This window comes from Chlamydotis macqueenii, chromosome 1 (genome assembly GCF_036417535.1).
Source record: "Chlamydotis macqueenii isolate bChlMac1 chromosome 1, bChlMac1.mat, whole genome shotgun sequence".
NCBI lineage: Eukaryota > Metazoa > Chordata > Aves > Otidiformes > Otididae > Chlamydotis > Chlamydotis macqueenii.
This window is the reverse complement of record NC_141556.1, coordinates 49,446,148-49,473,123: the sequence shown is the minus strand read 5'-3', so window position 1 is coordinate 49,473,123 and position 26,976 is coordinate 49,446,148. Positions and strand designations below refer to the sequence as shown.

At 40.4% G+C, this 26,976-nt stretch overlaps 1 protein-coding gene across 1 annotated transcript in view; it reads right to left on the bottom strand.

Moving 5' to 3' along the window:
* The window catches only part of PLXNC1 (plexin C1), a 66,658-nt gene that overhangs the window by 29,141 nt on the left and 10,541 nt on the right, over positions 1–26,976 (bottom strand). The window contains exons 2-15 of the mRNA XM_086741786.1: positions 26,312–26,434; positions 24,802–24,936; positions 22,670–22,770; positions 18,839–18,953; positions 17,705–17,849; positions 14,332–14,401; positions 12,879–12,954; positions 12,704–12,757; positions 8,146–8,285; positions 6,851–7,030; positions 5,475–5,562; positions 4,375–4,581; positions 4,071–4,262; positions 497–596 (exon numbers count right to left, since the gene is read on the bottom strand). Coding sequence (XP_086597912.1) covers positions 497–596; positions 4,071–4,262; positions 4,375–4,581; positions 5,475–5,562; positions 6,851–7,030; positions 8,146–8,285; positions 12,704–12,757; positions 12,879–12,954; positions 14,332–14,401; positions 17,705–17,849; positions 18,839–18,953; positions 22,670–22,770; positions 24,802–24,936; positions 26,312–26,434 — 1,726 coding nt within the window. The remainder of the gene's footprint in view (positions 1–496; positions 597–4,070; positions 4,263–4,374; positions 4,582–5,474; positions 5,563–6,850; positions 7,031–8,145; positions 8,286–12,703; positions 12,758–12,878; positions 12,955–14,331; positions 14,402–17,704; positions 17,850–18,838; positions 18,954–22,669; positions 22,771–24,801; positions 24,937–26,311; positions 26,435–26,976) is intronic.

The window sequence follows — 26,976 nt, the reverse complement described above, 5'->3', positions numbered from 1 at the left end:
AATCAGGACAAAACATTTAGAAAAAAAAAGGAGTGACAAAAAGAGGAGGGGATAACTATTTGGTCCCCTCAATTTCGTAATGACCTACAAATCTATGAATGATCCAAACGAGACTGAGCAGAAACACCACAAACACCGCCTGAGGATTACCAGTTTGTTAGGCACCATCTGGCCCAAGGATGGGGAGGGAGCCTAGCTCCAACAGCTGGAAAGGCCCAAGTTGCGACACAAGGATGTCAGTCCTAAGGCTTGCCTCACTAAATGGTGGGGAGTAATCCCAGCAGAACAGCCAAAACTACCGTCTCGTAACATGCTGGAGTCTGACAAGATGGACTCACCACCAGACCAATTAACTTTGTCCACTCTTACTGGGAACAGGGGAAAACATCAGACTGTTTATGACAGTTCCAAACATGTATTTGTGTGCGTGTGCGTGTTTGTGTCATGATTATACCCTTCAGCAAATCAAAAACTGAAAACACATTGTTGTACTTACCTATAACGACGCCCACTACAATAGGTAGCAAAATAAGAACATACAAATATATGTATGACGATGTTGGTTTGACTTCATGCTCAAAATTTCCTAACTTGACCTAAGAAAAATAATGTCTGTGTTAACAGAGGACAGGTATTATATCAGTGCTTAAAATGACATTTAATGTATTTTTAAAAATATGTATTTGAGGCACATGAAGCATCCTGGCTCTGCAGATTATTGGGAAGACAGCAGCAACTCGGAAAAACATATGTGAACCAACACAAACTTAACTTTTTCTGTATTTGATGTTTAAGCAGCATAACATAGCAGTGACAAGAGAAAAATCCGGAGCAGTATCAAATTTTGCCATTGCTCTCGCTGCAAACTAGAGCCCTCAAATGAATGGCAAGATCTGGCCTCCAGCTGGCCAAGTGGCTCATGCACTTCAGAATCACTGCTAAATGCTCTGACATTTTGAAGGGAGGAAGGCACGTGTTGATAGTTAAAAACATTCCTGTGCACTCACAGCGTTACTCTGCTGAGCATAAAAGTAAGATAAAACGGACGCTAATGAAGAGGGGAGTAAAATTTTTGATAGATGCCTGGCCCACAGGCCTCTTCCCTATTTCTTTGCAGAAGTTTCAGCCTCTTTATGTAGGATGCAGGGCGTTCCTGAAGGTCCGCTTGAGAACACAACATACAAAACATGTACAACATCCCCCAACAGCCACTGGGCTTGTCAAAGGCAGGAAAGGCATTAATTCTGAGGAACACACGAAAGTGCTGAAGTCTGCCAGATGCCAAACTGAGGCATTCACCACTGATAATTATGGCAGAAGAAGTTTCACAAAGGAGGATCTCACAGAGGATTGTGAAAGCACATAAATAAAGGGTGGCTAAGACTATAAACAGAGCAGAAGTAAAAATACGCTTCGACACAGAAAAAGAATACCACCAAGTGCCAGGGATAGGAATGAGCCTGAGATAATTGAAAAGGAGAGTTGGGTCGAAATTATTTTGGGTTACAGCAGGGAAGGCAGAGATCTGGTGATTTCAGTCACTGGCTTGTCACAGGAGGTGAGCAGCAGGGCAGCTGGACAGTCACACTGCAGCTACACGGACATGAGCAAGCAGAGAAACCCCTGAGGGCTGGAAGGACACAGCCTTCATGTTTCTGGGGCTGCAATGAACAGAAGACAAAGCAGACCTATTCCCTCCACCAAATATATTTTTTTCCTCAGTTGTTTATGTGTTTTCACAGTCCCTACACAAAGTACTTTTGGTCTGAGCCCTCCTAGGAGCCCATTTGCCTTTTCTAAGGCTTAAGTGCATTGATGGCATTAATCATCCCGTGGCTAACACACCTGACTTTCTCCACTTGTCATGTCCAACCAAAGCATTCCTAAAGCAGAAATTCCTGTCATCCCTACTTATCGAAAACTGAGGCAAAGCATGCATTTAATTTACCATTCATGCTTAGATTATCTTTAATCTTCACCATAACCTTCCTACTCAATGGCCCCATTTCTGTCTTTATCTTTTATTTATCTTGTTTATGAATCACAGAATAAATAAGGTACACCTGAATTCATCCGATTCCCATTCCTAAATTAATTTCATTCTTCCTGCATGACATTATAAAACCTCCTCTGGACTGGTAATGCCTCTGAGCTTTATGTCATCAGCAGATGTTATTAGTGCATGCCTTATTCTTGTGCTCAAGTCACTAGTGATACTAAATAATATCTGTATGAAAATCAACATTGCCCAGAGGCAGCTCCCCATACACAGCATCCAGTTTTTCTAATCCCTAGCATCTTCATAATCACCATGTTAAGTAGTTTACTGAATGACTTCCAGTTACATGTGAACTACTGTTTTTTTTTGTTGTTGAGGAAATCACTCATCTTACTAATAAAGATATCTGGCATAATCTGCTTTTATTAAAAAGAAGTTGACAATTATCCCACTTTCCATTTACCTCCAGGTCTTTCATGAGTTTCTCATTCAAAATACATTATAAAGCTTTACATAGAGCTAGGATTAAATCAGCAAGCCTCTATTTGCCTAGTTGTTTTTTTTTTTTCTTTTAAATACTAGTTTTATATTTGCTGCTCTCCAGTCATACAGTATCTCTCCTGACTCTACAGTTTTATTTTGAATCTTTTCTACTGAGCCTACAACATCATGTCCCAGTTTTTTTTTTCTCAGTGCTGTGATGGGAATGATCCTGTTCCAGCTGTTTTGAGCCCCTTGATCTATCTGAATCTTGCTTCAGTCACAAGAATGGCATTTTCTTCTTTGACACCTCCATTCAGGCTGATCATCCTGTCTTTGACCCTATACTCAATATCCTCTTTCTTCCTGAAAACTAAAGCAAGAGATATGTTTATTCTTGGACCATACCTATCTTTTATACCCAGCTTATCCTTTCTTCAGTGTGGTCCTGTTTCTTCTGTGACGATTTATTTATAAGATTGAAAAAATACATGATGATTTCCTAGCTTTACATTTTTCCTGATGTTGGAAAAAAAAAAATTTAAGGTACCAGAACTGAAATGTTACGTTATAACTATTGCCTCGGATTTGCTTTCGTGAAGTGGTGACCTTTCTATGACAGTCACTGCTATGAAGCTTGAGGATGAGCATGTGATACTGCAAGGCAACGTTAATATTTAAATGCAACACCAATCTCAGAAAGGCTTTTCCATTCCATAACTGCTTCAGATGGCAGGATTCACAGATGGAGGATCAGTTAACAGTAATATGAAATTGAGAATAGCTTCTTTAATCTTTACTATGAGCCATATGCCTTGAAGTCAATAGAGTTATTTCAGTTTTATACCACCATACACTGCAGTACGAGTCTGGCATCATTTTTCTCCCGCATAAATGGTGATGATTGCTTTTTCAAAAAATTCATATCTTCATCTTATTCATGGAGCAGATATCTTAAGCTGCCATTTAGCTTTGACATCCATGCTAATGTGCTTATATTTGTGGCTGGCTTTGTGCCATATGTTCACAGCATTTTGGCCTCCCTGGCGCACGCTGAATTTTACCCACTTTTTCATCCAGAAACGCCTTTTCTTCTGTCTTAGTGGTGATCACTACAGGCTGTTCAAGATCCTTCTCTGCTTCAGTGGGAAAAAGTGAATGGCACGACACAACCCTTTTCCTCATGGCCACACTGCAGCAGCAGATTGCTTACAGATCTAAGATGAGGGGCTCTCCTGGAGCCAGTGATGCTTAATCGGTGATGCCTGTGCTGCACTAGAGGTCTGACAAGATACTGCTCTCCTGGAGCTCAGCAGCAGGGAGCTCAGCTTAGGCTGCAAAGCCTACCTCTGACACTACAGCAGTAACAGGACAGTAAATGAACACAGTACTGTCAGTGGTACCTAAGCAAGGCAGGCGTGCTTAGATGTGAGGAAGATAACCAGACTACCAACTAGCAGGAGAACAAAAAACGCACCCAGTTCCTCCCGCTATAAAGAGTATGTATGACCAAAGCATTAATGCTATATTTACTACATTTACATAAACATCCAAACATTGTTAAATTGCAACAAAAGGGAATTCTACTTACAAAAACTTTCACTGTGGAAAAGTCAATCTTGTCCGTTCCTTCCCTTTTGAATTTGCACAGTATGGTGCTACGGTCTGGTTTTTTGGTAATATTTTGGACGTTGAACCATATCTTTTTGGTCTGTGCACCATTCATATATGACAGATAAACCTCTATCTCCGTTTTAGAAATATTCAAGTTGTCATTTTCTTTCTAGAGGGAAAAAATTGAAGATAATAAACAGTGACTAAATACAGTAAGAAGTAAAATGACCCCCAACAACTATTTTAAACAAAGTATTACAGTTTATTACTTTCAAACTTACATATATTTTTAATTCCAGATCAGGATCCAGCTCAGTGTGCAGCTGGTAGTTGATGAACACCGGGTCAGGGCGATAGTGTAATTTGTAACACAGTATAAAGGTAGTTTCCACTTTTAACATCATATCAACAACTTTACCCTCTGTTGCATGGCTCAGGCTTGGTGTTAAGTAATGATATTCAGATTCATTTCCAGGACACCTAGAAACCTAGAAACACATTAGCAAAGCTGTAACAGTCATTAAGCACTCAACAGCGGGTACAATTACAAACAGGGGCTCTCTAAATAATTTTAATGTCTTCCTGACTTCACACAGATACCTGCCAAACCTCTTTTCTGCGATCAGGACTGCATACAGAGAAATTTTTCCCACACCTGGGAAAGTTTCTGTGTTGAGCTTGTGTCTACCCGTGAGCGCATTTATCACACATTCTGCACGCCGCTTTAGGGCTGATTGCACACTGCTAAGGCAGCTACTTCCTGCAGCGACACAGCAATCGTGTCAGTGATTTCTCCTTCCTTCCCCTCAACGCAGGTGGCAAGAGAAGAGCAGGAGAAGCTCTCCAGCACCCCTGGGCATCGGCTCTCCCCAGCTTAACTCCTGATAGAGGGGAGCTGCTACACCTACCCCACTGGTTACATCATGGGGTGGTCCTGCTGTTTTTTCTGGTTCCCATGCTGCAAGCCCAGGAGGTAACAGGGTGCCCACCTCCTCACAGCCTTGGAAGAACACTTTCATCCCCAAATTATCTCCAGTCTCCTGCCCCTTGCTGAGGTTGCGAGAAGTACACCACTCCTCCCCTAAGAGACCCAAACAGGGAGGCTAGGGAGGCTCAAAAAGGATGAATTTGGAGAAAGTTTCTAGAGCACAGAAAAAAGGCTCAGGGAATTATGCAGGAGAGTAGCTTATATGTATCCATGATCCTGCACTGAGAATGTGTGCAACTGTAATCCTACAAGTGGTCATATTTATTTCAGTAGGGTGACTGATATCTGCCTGGAAGTGTTTGAAAAACACTGAGATCCTCCTGAAACCTTAGGAATAAAACCTAATCCCTTAAGAGAACCCTATTTGGTATTGTAAAGGAGATTAAGACTTACGGTGAGGTTTGATCTCTGATCATCTGAAATAATCACACTGTCCACCACATTAAAATTTCTACCAATCATAGTAATTTTGCGACCACCACTGTAAAAAAAAAAAAAAGGGAGGGAGGGGAAGGAAGGTTAACATTATCTGTTCTCCCACATATAAATTCTGCATTAAGCCTTCAGCCATGAATAAACTACTCATGTGCATTTTGCTTTGGTAGCAGCCAATAGAATAAAGTCAAACTGCAGGATGAGATAACTTGAGCTATACAGTGTACTTCCATTCTTTCCTCATAACATAATAGTAAATGCTTTTGCTACCGCAAAACCAAGTGACTTGACAGCATACACACGCATACTCCTTTTCAGGGACTCTCCAACTTGTTTTCTATCCTGCAGCCAAAGAACTAGACCATGATTTAATATTCTGTCTTGAAGACATGGTATTTCACTGCCCCAGAGCAGCCCTGCCTGTGCTTAACTCTTCCCTTCTTCAGGACAAAGCAATGGTGCCAGGCACCTCACAGGAAACATTCTCAGCAGCGTCCAGATCATCTGTCTCGGCACACACAATGGCGCTTGTGTCTCAGGGCTCTGGCTCACAATCTCTGCTGAACACAGTTGGAGTGGTTTAAGGTATTATTAATATCCAGCTGCCTGAGCTGCCCCTCACCTGGAGATGAGGGGATGTGTCCTAGCTGCTCAGCTGCTGCAGCTGCCAGCCCAGCTTATTACCTCAAATCCACGCTTGCCAGTGCTTTACGCCAAGATATCAGATTAAGAACGTGAAAGCGCGTAAAAACTGTGCAGGCAGAGGGACAGGTGGAGAGCTGTGCCCGAGAATATCTTAAAATTGCCCTGTAAGTCTTTCACCGGAGCTGTGAGTCTCCCACAGAACACCGCAGAGGCTTGGAAAGGGCTCTTTTGGATGTAGGGAACCCAGTCACAAAGCAAGTCTGCGCAAATCACTGCAGTGGTGATTATTTTCACTTTACTTCCAATTCACTGATACTTTATACTGCTTCAGAGGTGAAGGGTATATTAGTATCAAGAAATCAAAGTTAATTGGAGTTGAATTTATGCATGCTAACCATATTTTGGATTTAGCTTTAGGATGGAGAGACTATTTTTGACTTCTACAAAGGAGACCTGGGGTGGGCAGGAAGGAGTTTACAGAATCCTGCAGAACACAGAATCCATCTTGCAGCTATCATAATCCTATCTGCATGTTAAATGTTAAATCAGTTCACCAGCATAAATTAATCCTCCGCAACAGGTTACAGCAGTCATCCAACTTTACATCAGCTGCAGTCTGGCCAAGGAAGGGGGCTCATATCAGCTACATTTTTAATGAACACATAAAAAGTACAGAAAGACAAATTTACCTGATCCAGGAGGTATTTGGTGTGATTCCAAAACACGATGGCAGTGAAACATAATGTAGGGTCATTGGTGGTGAACATTTTTTCCCACTAGCCTGTATACATATACTTTTGGCCTCTTTACGTGTTGGTGGGAGAGTAAATGTCATTTGTGTATCGTTTAGCACATTTCTAACTTTAATGCTGGAGGAGAAAGAAAACAGTCAGATGCTGAAACACAGATGCCACTGTGCCACTCATTGGTGTCACTACGCAAAGCCTATCACCTAAAGCAAAGGATAAGGAGAGAAGAGGAATGAATCCCTCTGAGCTGCCAGATGGAGGTGGAAAGAGAGAGCGGTGAGTTGAAAAGACAAAGTAGGGCATCTTTCGAATGAACTTGCTATGTGTCACAATAATCACAGAAGCCAGTACAGATATTGGTCTTGCGGCCTCGGAATGAGGCTATGTAATGCAATGTGTGACTTTGCTGTGTAAACTGTGTACTTTGCTGTGTATTTCTCTGTGATACCAACACATTAGCTAGTCAAGAATGAGAATCTTCACTTTCTTTCTTTCTTTCTTTTTCTCTCTCTTTCCCTCTTTCCCCCTCCTCTCTCCCTTTTTCTCCTTCTTCTCTTTTTCTCCTTCTTCTTTGTACTTCCTCTCTCTCCCTCCTTTCCTTCTTTCCATCCTTCTCTCCTTTTTTTTTTCTGTGGTCCCCAAGAAATTAATGGTTGAACTAAAAATTGCATTGTACCACATGAATACTTTTTTCAAGTGCTAGCTGTGTGAAACAGGCTTGGTAATCACAGGCAGCCATTGCAGCTGCACCTGAAAATGACTGATTCAGACTAAGACAGCCCAATTATCTTGGGGGGTTACACTGTGCAATCATCAACAGAGAAAAGTACACACTGTTGCATGAGAGATTCCCTTCCCTGGCATGGTGTCTGTGCTCTCACAAGCAGAATCCTAGAATATATGGGGGATATTTTGAAGCAGAGGAGAGTCAAACAAAAGCTGCAGCTTTCCTGTGACCTAACTTCTTGTCTTCTGCAAGGCACAGAGGGCCACAGGTACAGCGCTGTCCTAACTACTGCTGAGAGCTGCCCACCTACCCACCACTCGTCCCTCGTATTGTACCCAAACACCATTTTCCATCCCTCGGGAAGTATAACTAAAGGAGTGCAGAGCATCCCCTTCTCTGCTGAGGAGAGGTCCTCGACAACTGTTCACACAGCTCTATTGCTAGGGCAAAATGGGCATAATTTTCACCATGCAAAGTAAATAGGATTATATTTCAGAGCTTAACTCACATGTCTGGTTTACAGCCAGTGATTCCAGTCAGTATCAGTTTTATGCCTGATGCCTGTGTAAAGTTCTCTCCTTTGACTGTTATTTCACTTTTGCCTAATGTAGAAATCCACAAAGGTTCAATGGAATGAATGCTGATATGCTATCAGAAAACAAAGCAAAACAAAGCCTGGTTATAAAAAGACTAGGCAGTTAAACAGCAGCTGCAAAAACAACCACCACTCAGGAATGAGGCTTTCATGGCACTGGGATACATTTTTCTTACTAATTTCAAATCTTGTTAAGCTTGATCCTGGGAAGTACTGTCAATCACAACATCTTTACAAGCTAACTATTTTTACCTATATATTTTATATTTCAATTTATGTCATAACAAAGTTGCCCAAAGGAATCACAACCTGGCATACTGGAAAGTAAGTATTATAAAAGCCCAGCTTGAAACCATACATTTTGTGTAACTCTTGAAGAACTAAGCAACAATGCAAGACAAAACCCACGGTCCTGTCACTACAAGAGAAACAAATGAAGGCATCTCTTGTGACCTGAAAAGGGGAAGCGAGGTCAAATCCTAGAATGAAATGTCAAGAAACAACCTCGGAATTATCTTTACTAGAAAGTCTTTTCAAAGTCATACATAGAGCTAAAGGGACAACACAACCGTGGGGATTTTTTGGTATCCCATTTTGATACTATGAAGTTTACAAATCTATTTTCCAGCATTAAAGAATAGCCCTAGTCTGTGCTAATGCTGTCACAGTCTTGCAGAAATGCGGTCAATTTTTAAAAGTGTGCTTTTCCTTGTGTATCTTTATATTTACTTATTCCAAGTTACTAACACTGCTGAGCAAGAAGAGAGATTTTTTTTTCCCTACTGTATTTACTCGATGCATTTGACAGCATCTCATGTTTAATCAGTTTTGCTGCTTCCCCAGTTTTACAGTCACACAAACTGTTTCCTCTTCGTGTATCTTTCAGACAACAAACTGAAAACATTCAAAAAACCAATAAAATATGCATGTGAAACCACACACTGCTTGGGATCTTCTCAGGCAAATTATTTCAAGCTTGCTTTTAGACTGCCTATTAGTTTAAAATGAGTTTTTAGAGTATTGTGATTATCCTGATTTCTGCCGTGCTGCTGTGGACACATCACTGGGCAGCTGAGCCTTCCCAACCCTGAGAAGGATGCTGGTGCAAAACCTCTAGGAAAGTCCTTGCCATGGGGTTTTCCTCCCCATTCATCTTTTCATGTACCCAGAGCAGCACCAAGCCTTTGGGCTGTCGGCCTGAGGGGACCATCAGGGTCACATTGCCATCCACTGCAAACACAGCGCTCCCCCACTTCAGAAAGGGCCCCGGCACGTTGTCCCCACATGCTACCACGGCCCGCTGAATGCTGGAGTGCTCCGGAGCAAATGCGAGACCTGTCACAACTGATTGAAAGCCACAACTTGTGCCTTAGGAAAGGGCAAGAGAGTGCAAAGGCTGGGGCCAGAGGGCCTGCAAAAGGGCCTCCGAGATGACCTCTGGTATGGATAATGGAGAGGGCAAAGGAAACTGAGCCTGAGGGGGAAAATTCATTCCCACCCTGTCCTGGGGATCAGTTTAACCCTTAGCATGTGAGCAGGACAAAGCAAGCAGAAATGTGAGAGATTAAAGCCAGCGAAGCACCAGCCCTTTTCTCCACCCACGTCCTGTCCCTCTCCTCGTGCCCAGCCTCTGGCGCACCAAGGACAGTCAGTATCTTCACGCAAATCCAGAAGCCAAACACTACACAAAGGACTAAAACACTGCTTCGGGGCTCTCACCAGTAGCCAGGAGGGAGCCCTGAAGCACAGGGATAACACGGTATCACACAAACACACAAAGATGCCCCAGAGCCCCAAAAGGCTGTGAGCCCTGGAGCGGGAGACACGAGGCATCCCCTGCCCCGGGATGCGGCTGGACGCTGCGACACTTCAGGGCTCGCCCTGGTCTCTCTGCCAGGCACCACACACCATGGGGTGCCTCAGCTTAGCTTGTCTTGTTTCTTTTCTGAGAAGAAATGGTGGTAGGAATGGTTTACTCTGGAAGTTTTAGCCTCCCCTGAAATCATGCCTTCCCCATGGCTACACGACACAGATTCCCTTGCTGTGTCCTGCCTCGGACCCATGGCCTCAGCTACTTGAGAGCCTGCTTCCTGGCTGGACCACCGTGGTCTGCAACACTTTCCTCAGCAGCAAAAGAAACTGTGAGTTTCCTCACTGAAGGCAGGAGGGACCAAGTGTCCTGGCTGGGGTCTGCGGTGCTGCTTTCCCCAGCGCCAGAGAGCCGCTGACCTTTCAGTCTCTGCACGGCAGGGATAGAGACGCCCAGCAGCAAGACAGCGGAGAGGCAGCAGGATATTTATAAACATCACTAGTTGTGAGGCATGTGATGAAAGCAGCGTAAACACACAGAGAGACATACAGCAAGTGTGCGCCAGGTCCTCAGGTAATGTAAATCAGCACAGCCCTGTCAGCTTCAATAGAGCTCCACATTTCTGAGCTGCAGCCTCCCGTGCCCCGGACAGCCTAACGCATCCCCGGGGCTGCGTAAACAGCGGCAGTCACATCCTCAGAGGTGTGGTTAGCATGGCTGCGGGTCGAAGTGAGATATCTGGCAGAGGTGCAGGTTAAGCAGCCCCTACCACCCCAGGGAGCTTGTCCTGCACAGCCCCTCCTGCAGTGCTAGCACAGGCCCCCAGGCCACGCAAAAAACTGGATGGGGGAACTGGCCCAGATGAAAAATAACCTGCTGAAAGACAACGGTTATTTCCAGCCAAATTGGTTCCCCAGCCAAGCGTACTCGCACAACCACTCCAACTGCTGCTCTGGCGCAGGGAGGGGGAAGGTGCACGCAGGGAAACCAGCAGCTGGAGTCAGGAGGAGGGCTGGGGCTGCCACCGAAATAAAAGTATATTAATCTAAGTGCTCAGCTGGGCTTGTGGGAAAACACAAATCCTCTTTCTCAGCCCTCCAATAAGTTCTCCTTAAAGCAAGAGCAGTCAAAGGAGAGCAGGATTTCTAATGCAATTTCAAGCCCTCTGAATGGATCAATCACTTCTAAATAAACATCTGCCTTTGGACTGCCTCTAGTGCTTTCACTGCCTTGTCCATCACTGTCTTTCCAAGATAAGGCATGTGGAAGAAAGCCATCTCCCAGGCAGTTCCAACTATTTACCAATGTCAAATTAATGCACTTGGAAGAAGAGCAAAGAAGAATTTCCTCTGTTCTTTCACCAGCCGTAATGCTTTATATGCAGACCAAATCCAGAATATTAATGCTCAGAAGCACAAGTATTACAATCCCACTTGTCTCTGAGAAAAACAAAATGGATTTTGTGATTTTGTTTAAGAAACCTCAGCTGAACGGCTGAATTAGGTAATTCCTGTCTTCACAGGTAAAAGTTTGAGCAGCTCTAACAAAACATTTAGAGAGAAGAACAGAGTCGCTATTTATACCAACCATGCTAACCACGCACAGAAAAACAGAAATCAAGAAGTGTAGGCAGAAATCTCTATATAGTTACTCATCGGTCAAATTTCTCTTCATTACTCATTTCTGTCCTAACACCTGCATGTCATAAGCAAACACTGATGAAAAGATCGCTCAGTTTTATGAAAAAATGAAAGCATTTTGGCACCATAAAGAATACAGGGATAACCTCGTGGTTAAAGGGCTGTCCTCTGAGGCAAATCGTATAGACTGTACGCTCACATACAGTCTATATGATTTTAATAGAGAACTCAATGACCAGATTCAGAAGGTACTTTGGCACCAGTGACACTCCTTCCTTTCCAGTGATCCAGCTTTAGCAGGATGGATGGAGAGTAGCTCCATCTCCAGTTTTGTCTGCAGCCTGGAAGCAAGAAAAACTTTTCTGGAAGTGTGAACCAAGAATTTACTAACAGCCAGGGATTCAGTTCCTGGATGCATCCTCTAGCCACTTGTCTGTTATGCAGAAACTGGGTGGCACATCCTTCCCTTCCTTATGCTCCTCTGGCAGCTATGTTTCAGGAGAAGCTGTGATCTGGCTGCATAAAAAGAGGAAGAGGTTCGAGATTGTGAAACCTAGTTTCAGAGAGTTGTCTGTGACAGCAGAACTCTAACATGCATTTAAGTCTAGGTAAGAGATTAAGTGCGAGACGTTCTCCTTTGGTCTTTTTCTGTTGTTGTTGGTCAGCTTACAGGTCCCAGCCCTCAGCATGCTGGCTCCTGTGAAGTGCCTAAATACAGCGCACAGGGACTTCAGTATTTAAAGCAGTATTGTAAATACTGCATCTACTGCATCACATAACTATTGCAGTTCATTGTCTCAATGCTTGGATCTGAAATGCAAATCTTTGTTGCTACCTTTAAGCACTACCAAATAAAAGATAAACCAGTATCAATCCAAATTCTGCATTACCTTTCTATGTAATCGACTGACTGTCTCCCCATCCATATATCTATTCTTCCTGCAAAGTCCTCTCATTTTACATAAATTTCTCCCCCAGTCCACATGACCTCAATAACATTGATCTTAAAATGCTAACCAACCTCTATTTTCTGCGCAGTGGTGATCCCCTTGGAAGCAGCTGCATTACAACTATCCTGAAAAAAAATCAGCATTTCTCCATGTTAGGACAAAATAGAGACAGATTGCTGTTCAGATGTAAAAAAACACAAGGAGAAGGCATCACGGAGGATTCCAGCCCTCCCCAGCAAACTTCACCTGGCAGGTGGCGGCAGGAGAGACACGCGTCCATTTACAGCTGGCACACTCACCCTTGTGTATACACTGTGAGCAGCTGGTAACACAAAAACCAGAGGTTTTGTAAGACACAGGAACTCAATCTAGATTCAGCCATAAATGTGAAATTTCAACTGACAGAAAAAAGCACAAACCCAAGAGAACAACCTGGCAAACATGTAATGAAATGCGTAAAACACATAACCTGCGTTTACCCCCCAAGCCTATTGTTCTGTTGTGCTTATTCTGAGGACATATTTAGTATGAAATACAATCTGTGCTGAGATGCTGAGAGTCATAAATTTCCAAAAAGCATGAAGCAGACAGAACATTTTGAGTTTCATTTTACTACAGTTCTCACCACTACATAAGTGGCCAGATAGTACTTTGTAACCAGAAAAGGGCAGAAAACCATTGTTTATTCTTTCACAGCTTGCCTGAACTTCTGTTGTGTGTGTGTAGTGCTAGCAAGTATTGCTAGCTTGCTACTGCCTTCCCCTACCAAAAACATGCCTGTCAGAGATGAGTTTGTCCCTATCTTGCTTCGCAATGCATCCATCAGCATGGAGGAGAGCCAAGAGCAGCACAGGCCCTCTCCAAGCATGCTGAGAAATGATCTGATTTAAGAGAAAGACACCTCCTTCCCTGTGTTGCTCCAGGGCCAGGGAACTGATGTGCCACTTCCCAAAAAGCAGGAATTCATTTTCATCCTAGGTGCTTATGAATTAGCCTTTTTGTATAAGTGAGGAGTGTTCTGAAGGGGAACACTGTATATGTTAGCCAGATATTTCTAATTTTTACAACCACATAGATCATAAAGGGCTAGGCCATGTACTGGGCACAAATGCTTTCTACTGCGAGCTCTCAACAAAGAGTGTGGTTCTGAAAAAATAATGTGTACTGAACAACAGGTATTAGTTATTCCTGTTAGCAGATTAGATATTACTTTCTCGTTTAACTGGATTTGTGTAACCCATGGACCCCATTTAAATTGCATCCGGTTCGATTAAAAAACAGCTCCACAAAGTGACTTGTACAGAACTTTGTGACTCCTCTGATCTAAGTCTTATCCTGAGTACCAGGGCCCCAATTTTTTCACAAGGACAAAAAGGATTTTAATGTCATTGTGACATCCTTTATTATCTCTTCAGGCACTACTCATAAATTCAGTCATTGTAATGACTCTCCTATAGTTAGCTGCCACAGTCCCATTAAATAAAAGAGTTATCAGAAGTAGCAGCTTTCTAAGGATAACAAAAAAAAAGACAAGAAGGAAGAAATGGGCCAAGTAAAAGGATTTGACCATTTTTAGTGAAACGTATTTGCTTAATAAAAAAAAAAAAAAAAAAAGATCATATTTCAGTGTCCCTTCCCCTCCCCTCTCCCCCACCCCCCAAAATCCCTCAATGAACTTCAACAGGCACCAGGCTCTTACTTTTTCAACTGAAATGTTTGTGTGATATTCCAAGAGCTTGAGGACAGCAATGCTTCGAGAACTAGACAATCTGGAAAAATGTGACTGTTAGACATATGCTGGATATTGTAAGAAATAACTGTAAAAAAATAATTGAATTGAAAGCTCATGTGCCTTCAGCTGTTCTCTACATGGCATGCACCTTCTCAAACACACATTCACTCACACTCCTGACTGCTAAAAATAACTAGGTTTTGTCCTTCCATAGCACCCTTCAGCTGAGTTATTCCAAGACTTTATACAAACTCATTAATTAAGCTTGATGCCACCACTGCATACATATAAAAGTAATGTTATTGTCAGGATACAGATAAGGAAATGCTATGATGGAGCCGGGATATAAAATTCTCTCCCAAAGGGCACACAGTGGTACACTGTGCCACAGCCAGACCCCGAATTCAAGCCTTCTAACACAACAGACTGTTCTAACGTGAGAGACCCCAACACACTGTACTTCTCTCTCTTTCTGTCTCAGAGACTTGGTTTCAGAGTCTTCTTTTGTAATCTATGCAGTAGCAATTTTCATCCTATTTAAATCTTTTATGATTGCATGAGTCAATTTGCCATTATTTCAGCTAGCAATTACTATACCAACAATTCACTGGCAGCTGTGGAATGAAAGACTATCTTCTCCCATGAGCAGAATACCACATCGAAAAGTAGAGTTAGATATATACCACTTAAGCCATGGTTCCTTTCATCTGTGTGCCTGCAGATGTGTACGTCTGTGAAATGAATGACTGTCTGAGATCAAATGAAACCCATGTGTGCAGACTTTTCTGGCTTCTCTATGCTAGGAAGTAGATAGCTTTTTAATCCGGGAAAGTTTCACAGATTTAAAGTTCATCTGCATTACAAAGGTAGAGAAAGCTTTGTCTTTATCACAAGCCGGCTTGTTGAGATGAAAACCAGCTTTGGCTACATCTACATTGTTAAATCAGAAGCATCTCCTAGCTCCACACGTCAGCATGGCACTTGGGTGCTCACTGCAAAGGTCACCTGCACTGCTTGTTGGAAACAGCCTTTCAGACTTGTTCGTGTGCTTAGATACCTTCCTAAACGGATAGCAGAGAGTCTGATGTTTAAAGGTGTTTTAACACTTGAAGATGTGGATAAGCACACAGAGACATTCTGAAATCCTTCACCAAGCACCTTTTTGCTTCTCCAGAAATCTACGTATTTGCAGAAATCCGGCATGTCGGGCACAAAACTACATCACTTGCCTAGTCATTATATGGGAAGGGTCTCAAGCCATGAGCTACTGAAAAATAGTATTTTACTAGGAGTTGTAAGTAAAAGTAAGGAATTTATCTGCTTCTGGCAGAGCTTGTCTTCTCTTTTCAGTTTGTAGAAATACTTTACAAACAACACTGTCAAATATAGTTTCCTGATTTTGTCTCTGTTGAAATTAATGGAACCTATTATTTTCTGTATGGTCTGGGCTGACCTTTCAAAACGCACCAGACTGCACTGAGTAGCAGGTATTTTCAAAATGTTTTTCTTCCAGAAATGATACCTGAAGGAGTTTTGCAAGTGCATCTTCTTGTGAGACTGAGGTCACTTTACCCGAGGTACCAGAAATAGTCAACCTAACTTCCACACTTGCATCATCCACAAATATAGCTCAGCTCACCAGAGTACGTGAGTGGCAGTAATGGTGGCAGACACAAGCTAAGCTCCTAGCCTTGTGGTTAATACTGTCAAAGGGCTCATCCTTGGCACAAAGCACAAGCAAGACGAGCTGGCTTCTGTAACACTACAGACTACAAAAACCTGCTAATGGAGTTAGAGAAAGCCTTAGTCTGAGATGACAGAAAACCAAAACAACGTACTCCATAATTATAAGCGAACAGAGCTTTTGGGACTGGTGTCAATAAAGAACATTTTTTCTTCTCTAATGCATTTGTCCCTCTTAAAAATCCACTAATAGTGTACATCAAAGACAGCTTAATAGACCAGAATACTCCTTGGTATCACCCTAGCTGTCACCTGCTAGTGACAAGGTCTTTTATTCTTGATTCCCAAATCAATATTGGACAGGAACTTGATACAACACTTGTATTACGCCAGAGGACCTTTTCCCCTATAAAGGCCATAGGAGGAGGTCCTGAGATCCCAATATTCCAAGGAATCCCCTTCAGAGGCAAAGGTCCCTGAGAGTGCGAGCTCTTTGCAGCACTGAGCTCTTCAGAACAACAGGTCATTGTAAGTTCTGGTTAACATTTCATTCCTCTTTCTACACAAAGGTATTATACAAGAATCAGCTTCACGCAGAGTATTAAATATCTTTTGGGCTATATTATCTAGGGAAAGATAAAGGCAAGCATTTATCTGAATTTTCTGTTTCCTCTTCGAGTCACTTAAGAGCACATAGTATCTTTGAGCTTGCTATCTTTGTCCCTCCGTTTAGATTAAAACTCTCTTTTGTATTCTACCATAAGCAACTTTAAAAAGGTACAAGGTCAACCTGTATTAAAAAAGCTTCGTGCTTCTGTATAGATCCTTGAAGCAATGCAAGTGGGACGTTTTCCTCCTTTTAGTCAAATAAGACTCTACTGTGAAGGATTATCATCTGATCTTTGAGACCAAAACCTGGAGAACAGCTCAGAAGTCTAGGCATTCAGTAATTTACCAGCTCATTCTAAAACTTGTAGTTGCCCATGAGATGCACAAAATAGATCATGCACTATGCATCCCATACAAATAGCTCAGTTCTCTAATTTTGAGAACTACTAGCGAACAAAGTAGTATAAGAATTATTGCAAAATGATTCAACCAGTAACTCAGTAAAATAAATGAAATCAAAGAGACATACCAGCAAAATTGCCCCTGAACTACGTATTTTTTTGCCAATCCTCTACATGGGACAATCACTTTCTCACAAGTGTCTAAGTTAGGTTGAAACAGTTAATTGAGTGTTAAAATTATTTATTGTACAGACATTCATAGTCAGATTCTCCTCTTATTCATGCCAGTACCATTTCTTGCAAAAACAAGTTCTGTTTGCAGATGGGTTAAGAAAGGTTAATTTGCTACGGCACAGCACTGGACCAACACTGCCTCCATAGCTCCTATGGATCTTAAGTTTCCTTAGACATTTAACATGTTTTATAACTTGTAGAAAGGATTCCATACTAATAAATCTTTAACTATCAACAATAGTGTAAGTATACTCAAATCACTTGACAAAACATGATTTTTTTTTTATTTTCAATTACATTTAATAAAAAATATTACCTACTCTCACACTCATTAGGCCTGTATTTATGCTCAGTTCTCCTCAGTAGTAAAGGACAGTGAATAAGCATTAAATAAATGTAACAGTAAAACATACCATTATCAGTTATCACCAGAGTGGTTAGATTGCAGAAACAGGATGAGTTTTTCAGCACTACATTTTCATAAAATATTTCAACAGGTTCTACAATTTTTATCGTACAGGAAGTCAGGATTTTGCTTATGCTTGCAGTCACAGCAACCTATAAACAATAAAAACATGAATACAACAGATTTCTTATAGTACTTGTTAAGTTGCCATCTTGTCTTTACAGAAAACTACAAACTACAAAATGTACAAAATGAATTTTTTTTTTGGTGGAAGTAGACAATTCAGCAGACAGCCTCTCAAAGGAGAGAGCCTCTCCCAACAGAAAAAGTTCTGAAATAAACAGTATTGCTTACTTCCAGAAATTAAATGGATGTGTAAGATACATCAGGGGAGCAATCTGGAACAATTTTGGATTTTAAAACAAGAATTTTGCTATAACTGTTCTTTGCTGTTACAGTCCCTTAAAAATATTTGAGCAAGAACGAACAAATCCTCACAGAGAGACAACGCTTGCATCCATAACCAAAGTGCACTTAATTATGAAACAGAATTTGTCTTGTAATGAATTATCCTTTGTTTCTGGCTGAGAGTGCTTTACAAGTACGATCACATTAGTGCATTCAATCAGGAAACCAGAAACAATAGCATGCAGATTAAGTGGCCAGTCACAATACTTGATAATCAAATACTCAAGGCTGTGTGTGCTGTGAACAAATACTGAGTAAATACTGATATCAAACACTTAAAGACGCATTTGTGTTAGCATATGTGTCCCAGTGAATGTTTTGTAACTTGTTACAAAGCTCAGAACTTGCATCATACACTTGATATATAGTCACCGGAAATATTAAAATAGCTGATAAAGTTATATAATGGAAAGGATGCCTTTGTCAGTACAGCGAATTTTTGACTCAACATCATGAAGTATAGCTTCAGGATAAATTTTACAGAAGAGAAAGAGAACATCTATCTGACTGAAACTTTCAACTTACTGGGATTTCCAATACATTTGCTAATTGTTGAGATAAGAGGGACTAATATGTGGAACGAGGTGACAAAAGAAGCGAACATGCAAAAAATGACAAAATGACACATTTTGAGTTACAATAAACAAACATACATAAAACTGGTTGTACATACCTGATTTTTGGCAGGGAAATTTAGCAGGATTTTCAGATCTTTATCAGGTGCATGTGAAATGTTATACCAACCCTTCATGCTGTTTGAACGTGTGCAATTTTCTTTTAATGAGCACCTAAGAGCATACATAAAATTATACTAGCCTCCTTATCATGGCTTTGACTTCAGACACTGTACTTCAACTTATTAAATGTTATTGATTTTTTACAGAAACACTATTGATTTTTTACAGGAATATGTTTACAATGGCAAAAAGCTTCAGGAAAACAATCAGTAAAATCTTCTGCTTATCAAAATAAATTACAATGCATTGATATATGCTCTAGGGTCCTGATTAAGCCAATGGAACTTAAGCAAATATTTGATGCTTGGCCAGTAACAGGGGACTTCATAGCCTGGGATGGAATTCAACATCCTTAACTTGATTGCTCCATTGTACCACTCTAGTTGTCGAAGATGCAAGACAACACACTTGGCACTAAATAAGTGTATGCATTTCATTGACACTAATATTAAAATATTAAAAAAGAAAATGGTTTATAAAGCTGAATATTTAAAACTGTCATAGGACAAAGTTATTTGCCTTCTTAGATTGCCAAACGAACATAAACATTGAACTTGTCTCCCTCATCGACAATGAAGAATCTAAGAGTTTAATGGCAAAAAAAACATAATGCACCCAGGATCTGGGGTCATGCTTGTCTTCACGGCAGGAAAAATGTGTCTGTTGTTGCTTTAAAAGCCGACCTTTAACACTCAAACAAGGTGCTATGGAGAATGGTCATTTCACAGGAAGCAGTCGCAAAGGGGGAAGGAGAGCATCTGATGTTCCTCAGCAGGAATTCTCACAATTGCCCTGCACAGGCCAAGAGTAACATGAATTTCACTGACCTAAAGACAAGATTATGCTGTCATATCCCTACTTTTAGACAATTTATATTGTCTTAAAAGCACATTGGAATGAATATAACAGATAAATATTATTTGTGTACCACTCTGTTCTGAAGACTAACATACAGGCTCAGGCAAGTCTGGCTTTCTGTGAAAGGTGGGCCGGACAGGACCCTGTACAAGTATGAAAGTATAAGGTAGAAAATCCTAGGATCAGTTTTCAGACATGCATAGATCCGTGTACAGAGGAAAGCAGAGTCAAGATTTTTTTAAATCTTTCACAGCAAGCTATTTCTTTATACTACTAAAGATTACTCTTCACAATTAGAATTGAGTTCCTCTTATTTCATTATGATAACACAAAACCTATTCGTACTGGTTCATTCATATTTACTTAAGTCTCTGCTTCACTAATCTTGTATTAACTACAGATTCTGCTGAGTTTGCCCTCTCCACCTTGCTAAAGCATACTGATTTCCTCATGGAATGAGAACACGGTTTCAGAGAAAGTTTTGGCTTCCTTTTCTGAGGTACCAGCCCCTGAATGAAGTCTACAGATATCACATACATCGACCACATTCAAAAGTAAGTCTGGTTATGTCAGATAACTAAGGTATATTGTGTTATTTCCATATGGAAAATACATGTAAAACATTACTTCAGGTAAATCTGATTCATCTACAGAAAATCTATAAACATTAAGAGAAATCATACAATGCTATGACTAATTGTTTTGAATGATTGTAAGTGAAAAGGAGAATGTATATATTTGACCCTATGGAAGAAAGAGCAGAAATAAGAACAGCAGAAATATTTTGTTTCATTTTGTTTTCACTTGCAATAAGATGTGCAGATTTTTTCAACAAAATACTGGATTTGAGTTCACACTGTCTTTAAAACGAAGCACTGCTAGCACGTTTTATTTTTAAAATGGAGTGCATATTTAATATAAAATGTATTTTTCCGTAAGAGTATTAAGCATATCACCAATCTCAAAATTATTATGGAATATATTGCTTTAGTGGACATGTGCGGACTTTCATTAAAATACTGTCTAAAATAATGTCTGCCTTTTTTTCTAAAGCTTCATTCAGAGCTCTCTCTTCACAAAACCAAACATTTAATGATGCCAAGTGCTTAAGAGTGAAAAATCATGTGGGTGTTGAACGGGATTCATATTATAGTAATGCATTTTTTTTCTCCAAAAGTGTAAATTATTTCGGTTTCAACCAGGTGGAAACTTTTGGTGATTCCCTTCACTAACAGGGGATTTACTGACTAATAACTGTTATTCACAAACTCTTTATAAGGTAACTAAAAGCCTGAAAAGCTTAGCATTGTAACATACACAGCTTCTAACAAGGTAGCAAAAGAGACTTTGAAGAAAACACATTACAGAATAAACACCTACTCTCTTCTAATAACTGCCTTCGCAAACACAAAGTAGCAGGTCTTCTACAAAATCACATTAACATAACCAAAATGGGTAGTATTAACCTTCTAAAAGAAGGCTGCTAGTGGAATTCCTCAAAAATCCATCTTATAACCACTTCTGTTTAACATTTTAATCACTGATGAACTCATGGCATAAAAGATGGTTTACACTGTCGACATCTGCTGATGCTACAAAGTTGGGAACATTACCATGCAGAGGAAGATGAGAATATCACGCAGGAATATTTGGATAACCTTGAAATAGGATGACATTTCAAAGCATAAAGTACAAGAACATGTTCCTAGAGCAATAAAAATCTCACAACCCATATGTGTGTTATAGACTGGAAACTCATCAGATGGAAAGAGAAGGACCTGGGGGCATTATTTGATCACGGATGATTGTGGCCAATCAATGTGATGCTGTCATGAAAAAGACGTTTGTGATCTCTGGACACTCTAAGTATGGTGCTTCCTGGACAGACTGATAAAACACCACTGAGCAAGGCACAGCTGAAATCTCTTCTGGAATACTGTGACAGTCCTGGCCTTCCTTATTTTAAAAGGATGCATGAACTTCACAGAAGAGCTACTGGAGTGGAGTGAAGAAATTAGTGTCTTACATAAGAAGATTTTAGTGAAGTTAGCTGTTTTAGCACACCAAGATGAAAGTGAAAAAAGAGACTGCTTCCACAAAAACATTGAGGAGGTAAGTGTGAGGGAGGGGGAAAATCCATTTAAGCCAAGGCAATGTGAACACTGGAACGAATGAGTATAATCTCTCCATGAACACACACATGATGAAAATGAGCAGACAGATTTTAACTTGCAGAAGAATGAGACTCTCAGATACACACAACCAAGGCAGGGAGGACAAAAAGCCTATCTAAATTTAGGACGGCCTTTGCTTAATTTATGAGTAGGTTTACACGATGTGGTTTTTTGCTTGATGACCCATTAATTTCTCCAGTCCAGGTCAAAGAGGTACAACAGCTTTCAAAACTGCTTCAAAGAAAGTAGCAAAACTAATGACTCAGATGTGAGGATGAAGTGTTTAGAAAGAAATTCTCCACTGGCCTAAACCAAAGGTGGTGGTTCCAAAGCAAGGAACTATGAATACTGAAGAGAACTGAGCATTCTTTCCTCGTTCTCACATGCAAGACGCTCCCAGCTACTAATAAGATGCTTCAAGCATGAGTATACCATTTTACCTCTCAGTCATTTTGGAAAGCAAAAACGTCATTCTAAAAGCAAAATAATTAATTCTTCTTAGCCCAACATACATTTTACGGGAAGATTTCAAAAATCTGAGGGTTAACATGGTCTTTAAAAGGTGGAGAGCTCCCTGTCACGTGACAATAAAGTATCTCACACTTATGGCTATGACTGATTCCACAAAAATTCAGTAGATATAATCTTGATGCTGAATAGCCCCAAGCCAGTAAAAATGTACACTGACCAATACTGCATTGCTTTTATATGAACGTCTAAAATAACAGAAAATACCTTTGATTCAAAGAACACCACCCACAGTAGGGATCCTTTGCAGATAAGCATTCTTCCTTGGAAATGTATCTACTGCAATTTGCAACTGGTATTCTCCTCACCTAAAACCAAAGAATGGAAAACCACATGGAATTAAAACAACCTCCAGAAACAGGGAAATTGAAGGTTACCATTAAAATTCTGACAGCAACCAAGCACAATCCCTTTGGGGAAGTTTCCTTACGGAATCCCCTCTGTCAGAAGACCTTTGGATAGAAATATGCAGCCTATTTTACACACGCTGTATTTTGCCATCAGATGATGAAACCGCCTCTGACAACGACAATTTGGTTCTGCTACTCAAAGGCCAGCATGGACAGATTAATGCAAGAAAGACTGATTAGCATAGTGAATTATAGATAACAATAGAAAGGTGGTATACTTTACAAATAATATTCTGCTTAGCAGAACACCATTTTCCTCTCGTCAGAATTGACATTTTTAAATGATTGATGAAGGTGCATCCAAAAATGCATGCGCAGAACAAAATGCATCTGTGTTTGCATCACCATGTCAGGTTACTGCATGTGCACACTAGAACAAACGCATGCAACTACTTAGCATGCATGAAAATGCCATTTTACTAAGTAAATGTAGATAATTGTGGCTATACTGTATGTGGCTATACTTGTACATTCAGCTTGAATATCCTAGCCAGCCATTTTCAGAAAAGGAAAGGAAAAAGAAAAAGAGAAAGCTGATTACAAATACAGAATACAAATACAAATAATGTTATTATATAACAGTGTTAATTCATAATCTTAGTAAGAAAAATATTCCCAATTCAAATATTTTTTCTACAAATTTGGAAGAATTAAAAGTTCCTACATTTTGTGAATAGCAACAAGGACACATGGCTTTCTGCAAAACTATATTTACTGTTTTTCCAGCTGTATCTTGTAAAACTCAATTTATCTGAAGGTGTGTGAGATAATCCGTTCAGGAACCAGGCAACATCACAGACTACCAGCACTTTAAAAAAAGACAGTGCAGAAGCCTTACTTAAACTCCGAGAAACAATCAGAAAGAGACATTTATTCCTAAAAGGTTTTGTTCCTCTGTAACAACTTGTTCTTCTACCAAAGACAAAGAAAATGCAAGTCTTTGAATATCCACATCCACTTTTGACTGAAACTTTGATTCCTTCTGCATTTGTGACAGATGGTTTATATTAGTCAGGAGTTCTACCAACTTACCCACTCTCTCAGGCAGCAGGCTGAAATGCTATGTTCACTGCTGGAAAAGTGATTTTATTGTAAATGAAGGTAACCAAGTGCTGGGTGAAATCCTGTCCAGCTAAGATGGACAGCCAGCCCTTATGTTTTCATTGCCATCTTTCCTGCTGCTGATGAGACAAAGGAATTTGCTGAGTAGATGCTCAGCAATAATGCTGTAGGATGTGCTGCAACAACTGCACCGGCTCCTGGGAGCTGCTCGCTGCTTGACATGCAGCTCTGACGCATCTGTTCACACGCAGCAGCTCCCAGTGATTGATTAACTCCTTTCCTTGGCCTCACTATGTACACACATTAATCACTTCGGATTGTGTTTTTGTTTTGTTTTGTTTTAAGTCTATGCCTAAATGGAGATGATGAGAATTCTATCATTGATTTCAGCAGAACTAAGAACTCAAACCCATCTCTCAAATTAAGAGATTTCTCCGTATTAGGAACTTCATAATTGACTAGCAAACCCTAGCCTACCAATAGCTGGATTGCTAATTCAGAGGAACTCAGTCTCCAAAGAGTCTATGAATTTTGTTTGCTACCTCCAAGCTTGACTCTGCATGATGCCTCCAGGAAAAAGAGAAACAAAGACTCTCAACAGAATGACATAAAATAAGCGTGAGAGTAAGGACGTTGCTGGATGATAGCAACAGTAGGCAGCACCAGGACAGAGGAAGCTCTTCTGAGCTCTGCAGAAGTGCAGCCCAAACTTAGATAACATAACTAGATATTAGATGTGAAGTTGCTAACTGCACTTTGGATATTTAAGGTCAACTGACTCAAACTGACACTTCACTTATAAAGTGGCAGAAATCCTTAAAGCAGTAGTTTACTTTAATTTGTTATTTTATTTAATACTGTACTTACCTTATTGGCAGAGGATAGATAGATGTAGTTATTATCTACTGGATCAAGTCGAAGTTTGGGGAAAATTGAGGTTTCTTCCTTAATTTCGTATAAAACCTCTGGGCAATTAGATTCCATATCCTCATTAAGAATAGCCTAAAACACATGAAAGTAAATTATTCACAAGTTCTTCTATTGATCAGTCAGCATTTTAAACAAAAGCCTAATTTCAGCAACATCAGAGCTTCTGAGATGATTACCATGCCCTGATTCAATTCCCCTACTGCACTGGCTCTCACACTGCAGAAAGACGGAGGAAAAGACCACCAGAACACAATTTCAACAAAATCCACTCCAGTCACATTTTGCACTGAATCTAGCACTGGTTTAGTGTATGAAACATCCCTCTCACCAAGTATGTTCCTGATTGACACAGGAACTGAGCGTGGAAGAGATGCCTATATCCCAAAATCATAATGTATTAAGTATTCCTATGAATGGAGAAGAAAGCATTAGTCTTCAGAAAACAAATTAACATTCAGACACCCATAATGTAAAAAGAGACCTATGCAAGTTACTGACAACTCTCTTCAGGACAGAAGTTTCTTTGTGGCTTCTGTGAGTATACATCCAAGGTGGTATTTCTTTTTCTTACCTTGCTCAACTCTACAGTTTTCCACCACCCTTCGCAAAGAATTCAAGAGAACCAGAGACCACAGAAACTTTATTTTGCAAGTTAATAAGCACATCAACACTGACATAAGGTTTTCCATAAACATCACTAAACAAGGGAGATATGTTCATGGTCTCTACTGTGCTAAGGAGACACAGAAGCCTTCAATTTCATTTTTCATTATTAAAAGCACAGTGAAATCAAATGGGGAAAAGCTTTTCAAGCTCTCTACTACATTTCTCTCCAACCGTCTGCTTAATAAAAACAAAAAACAAGAGTAATCTTTGGCAGTGTAGACAGGAAATGCGCATTCATGCAAAACCCAGAAAAAAATTAAAGCACAAAAGACATTTAATTGGATGGCTGAAAAGTCTGATAATGAGACTACTTTCACTTCCAGGTGTTTGATTTAAGCTAGCATAGGTCAACTATTTCGAAGCTAAGGCAAAATGCATCTTGACTTTTCTCTCTAACAGACAGCTATTTGCATCACACAGATAGGCTAACAAACAAGTAAATATGGTCCCAAAATCTAATAATATTTCTACTGGAAAATCAAAGCAAGGAAGGAAACAAAAGACAGAGGAATCGAGAACTCCACAGTCCATAAATTGATATGGCATTAGCAGTTTAACGAAACGTTTCCATGAATTTTAAGCAGGGTACATAATTGCTTTTGAAAGTTATCATGCTCTCCAACTAACAATACAGCAGTTACTTCATAAACAAATAAAAAAAGAAATAGAGATTCAGGGGGTTATATCTGTTTATCATACAGTGCCTAAAAAAGGAAACATTCACCCACTTGAACACAGTAGCAGCCGATGGAGAAGGAAAGAACTACTGCATCCAGCTTACCTTCAGTAACTGTCCATCATCTGTTCCCAAAAAGAGAACTATCTGATTCAAAACAACTGTGCCATAAACAGCCACTAATCCAGAATGAATCAAGGTAGGTAATTTCTTGATTGATCGTGCGTCCTGAAAACCAGATGTAAGAGAAAGCGATTACAAAATCATTCATCTATACTGAAGAAACATTAAGAAAAAGAGAAAGAAGAATCCCTGGAAAGATTCTCAGAGAACTCAACTTTAGACAATACTCTGGGTAGCATTTTAATTCTGACACAATTTCAGAGCAACATATCATTGGAAATGGCACATGAAACAGGAAACTCGTCATTTTTTTTTACATGGCAACTGGTCATGCCTGTGATAGAGATTACATCTACTGCAGCTAAATCTCTGACCTCAGTGGGACACAGACCTGGCCTAACAGCAGCAAAGTTACTTTGCAAAAGAATTTCTCTTTTTTGGGACATAATACCCTGGGCTTATTCTGAATTGCCAGCTCTTCTCAATGAAGCCACGCTTTGCCACCTCCTGACGGCACCTATGATGAAGGCTACAGATACACTCAGCAACCACTTTTAAAGGCATGCAAATACTCTAGAGAAAGGAGGCACTTCAAACACAGAATTTTTGTGTACGTGTGCGTCAGAAAATGCGGAGCTTCATCCACC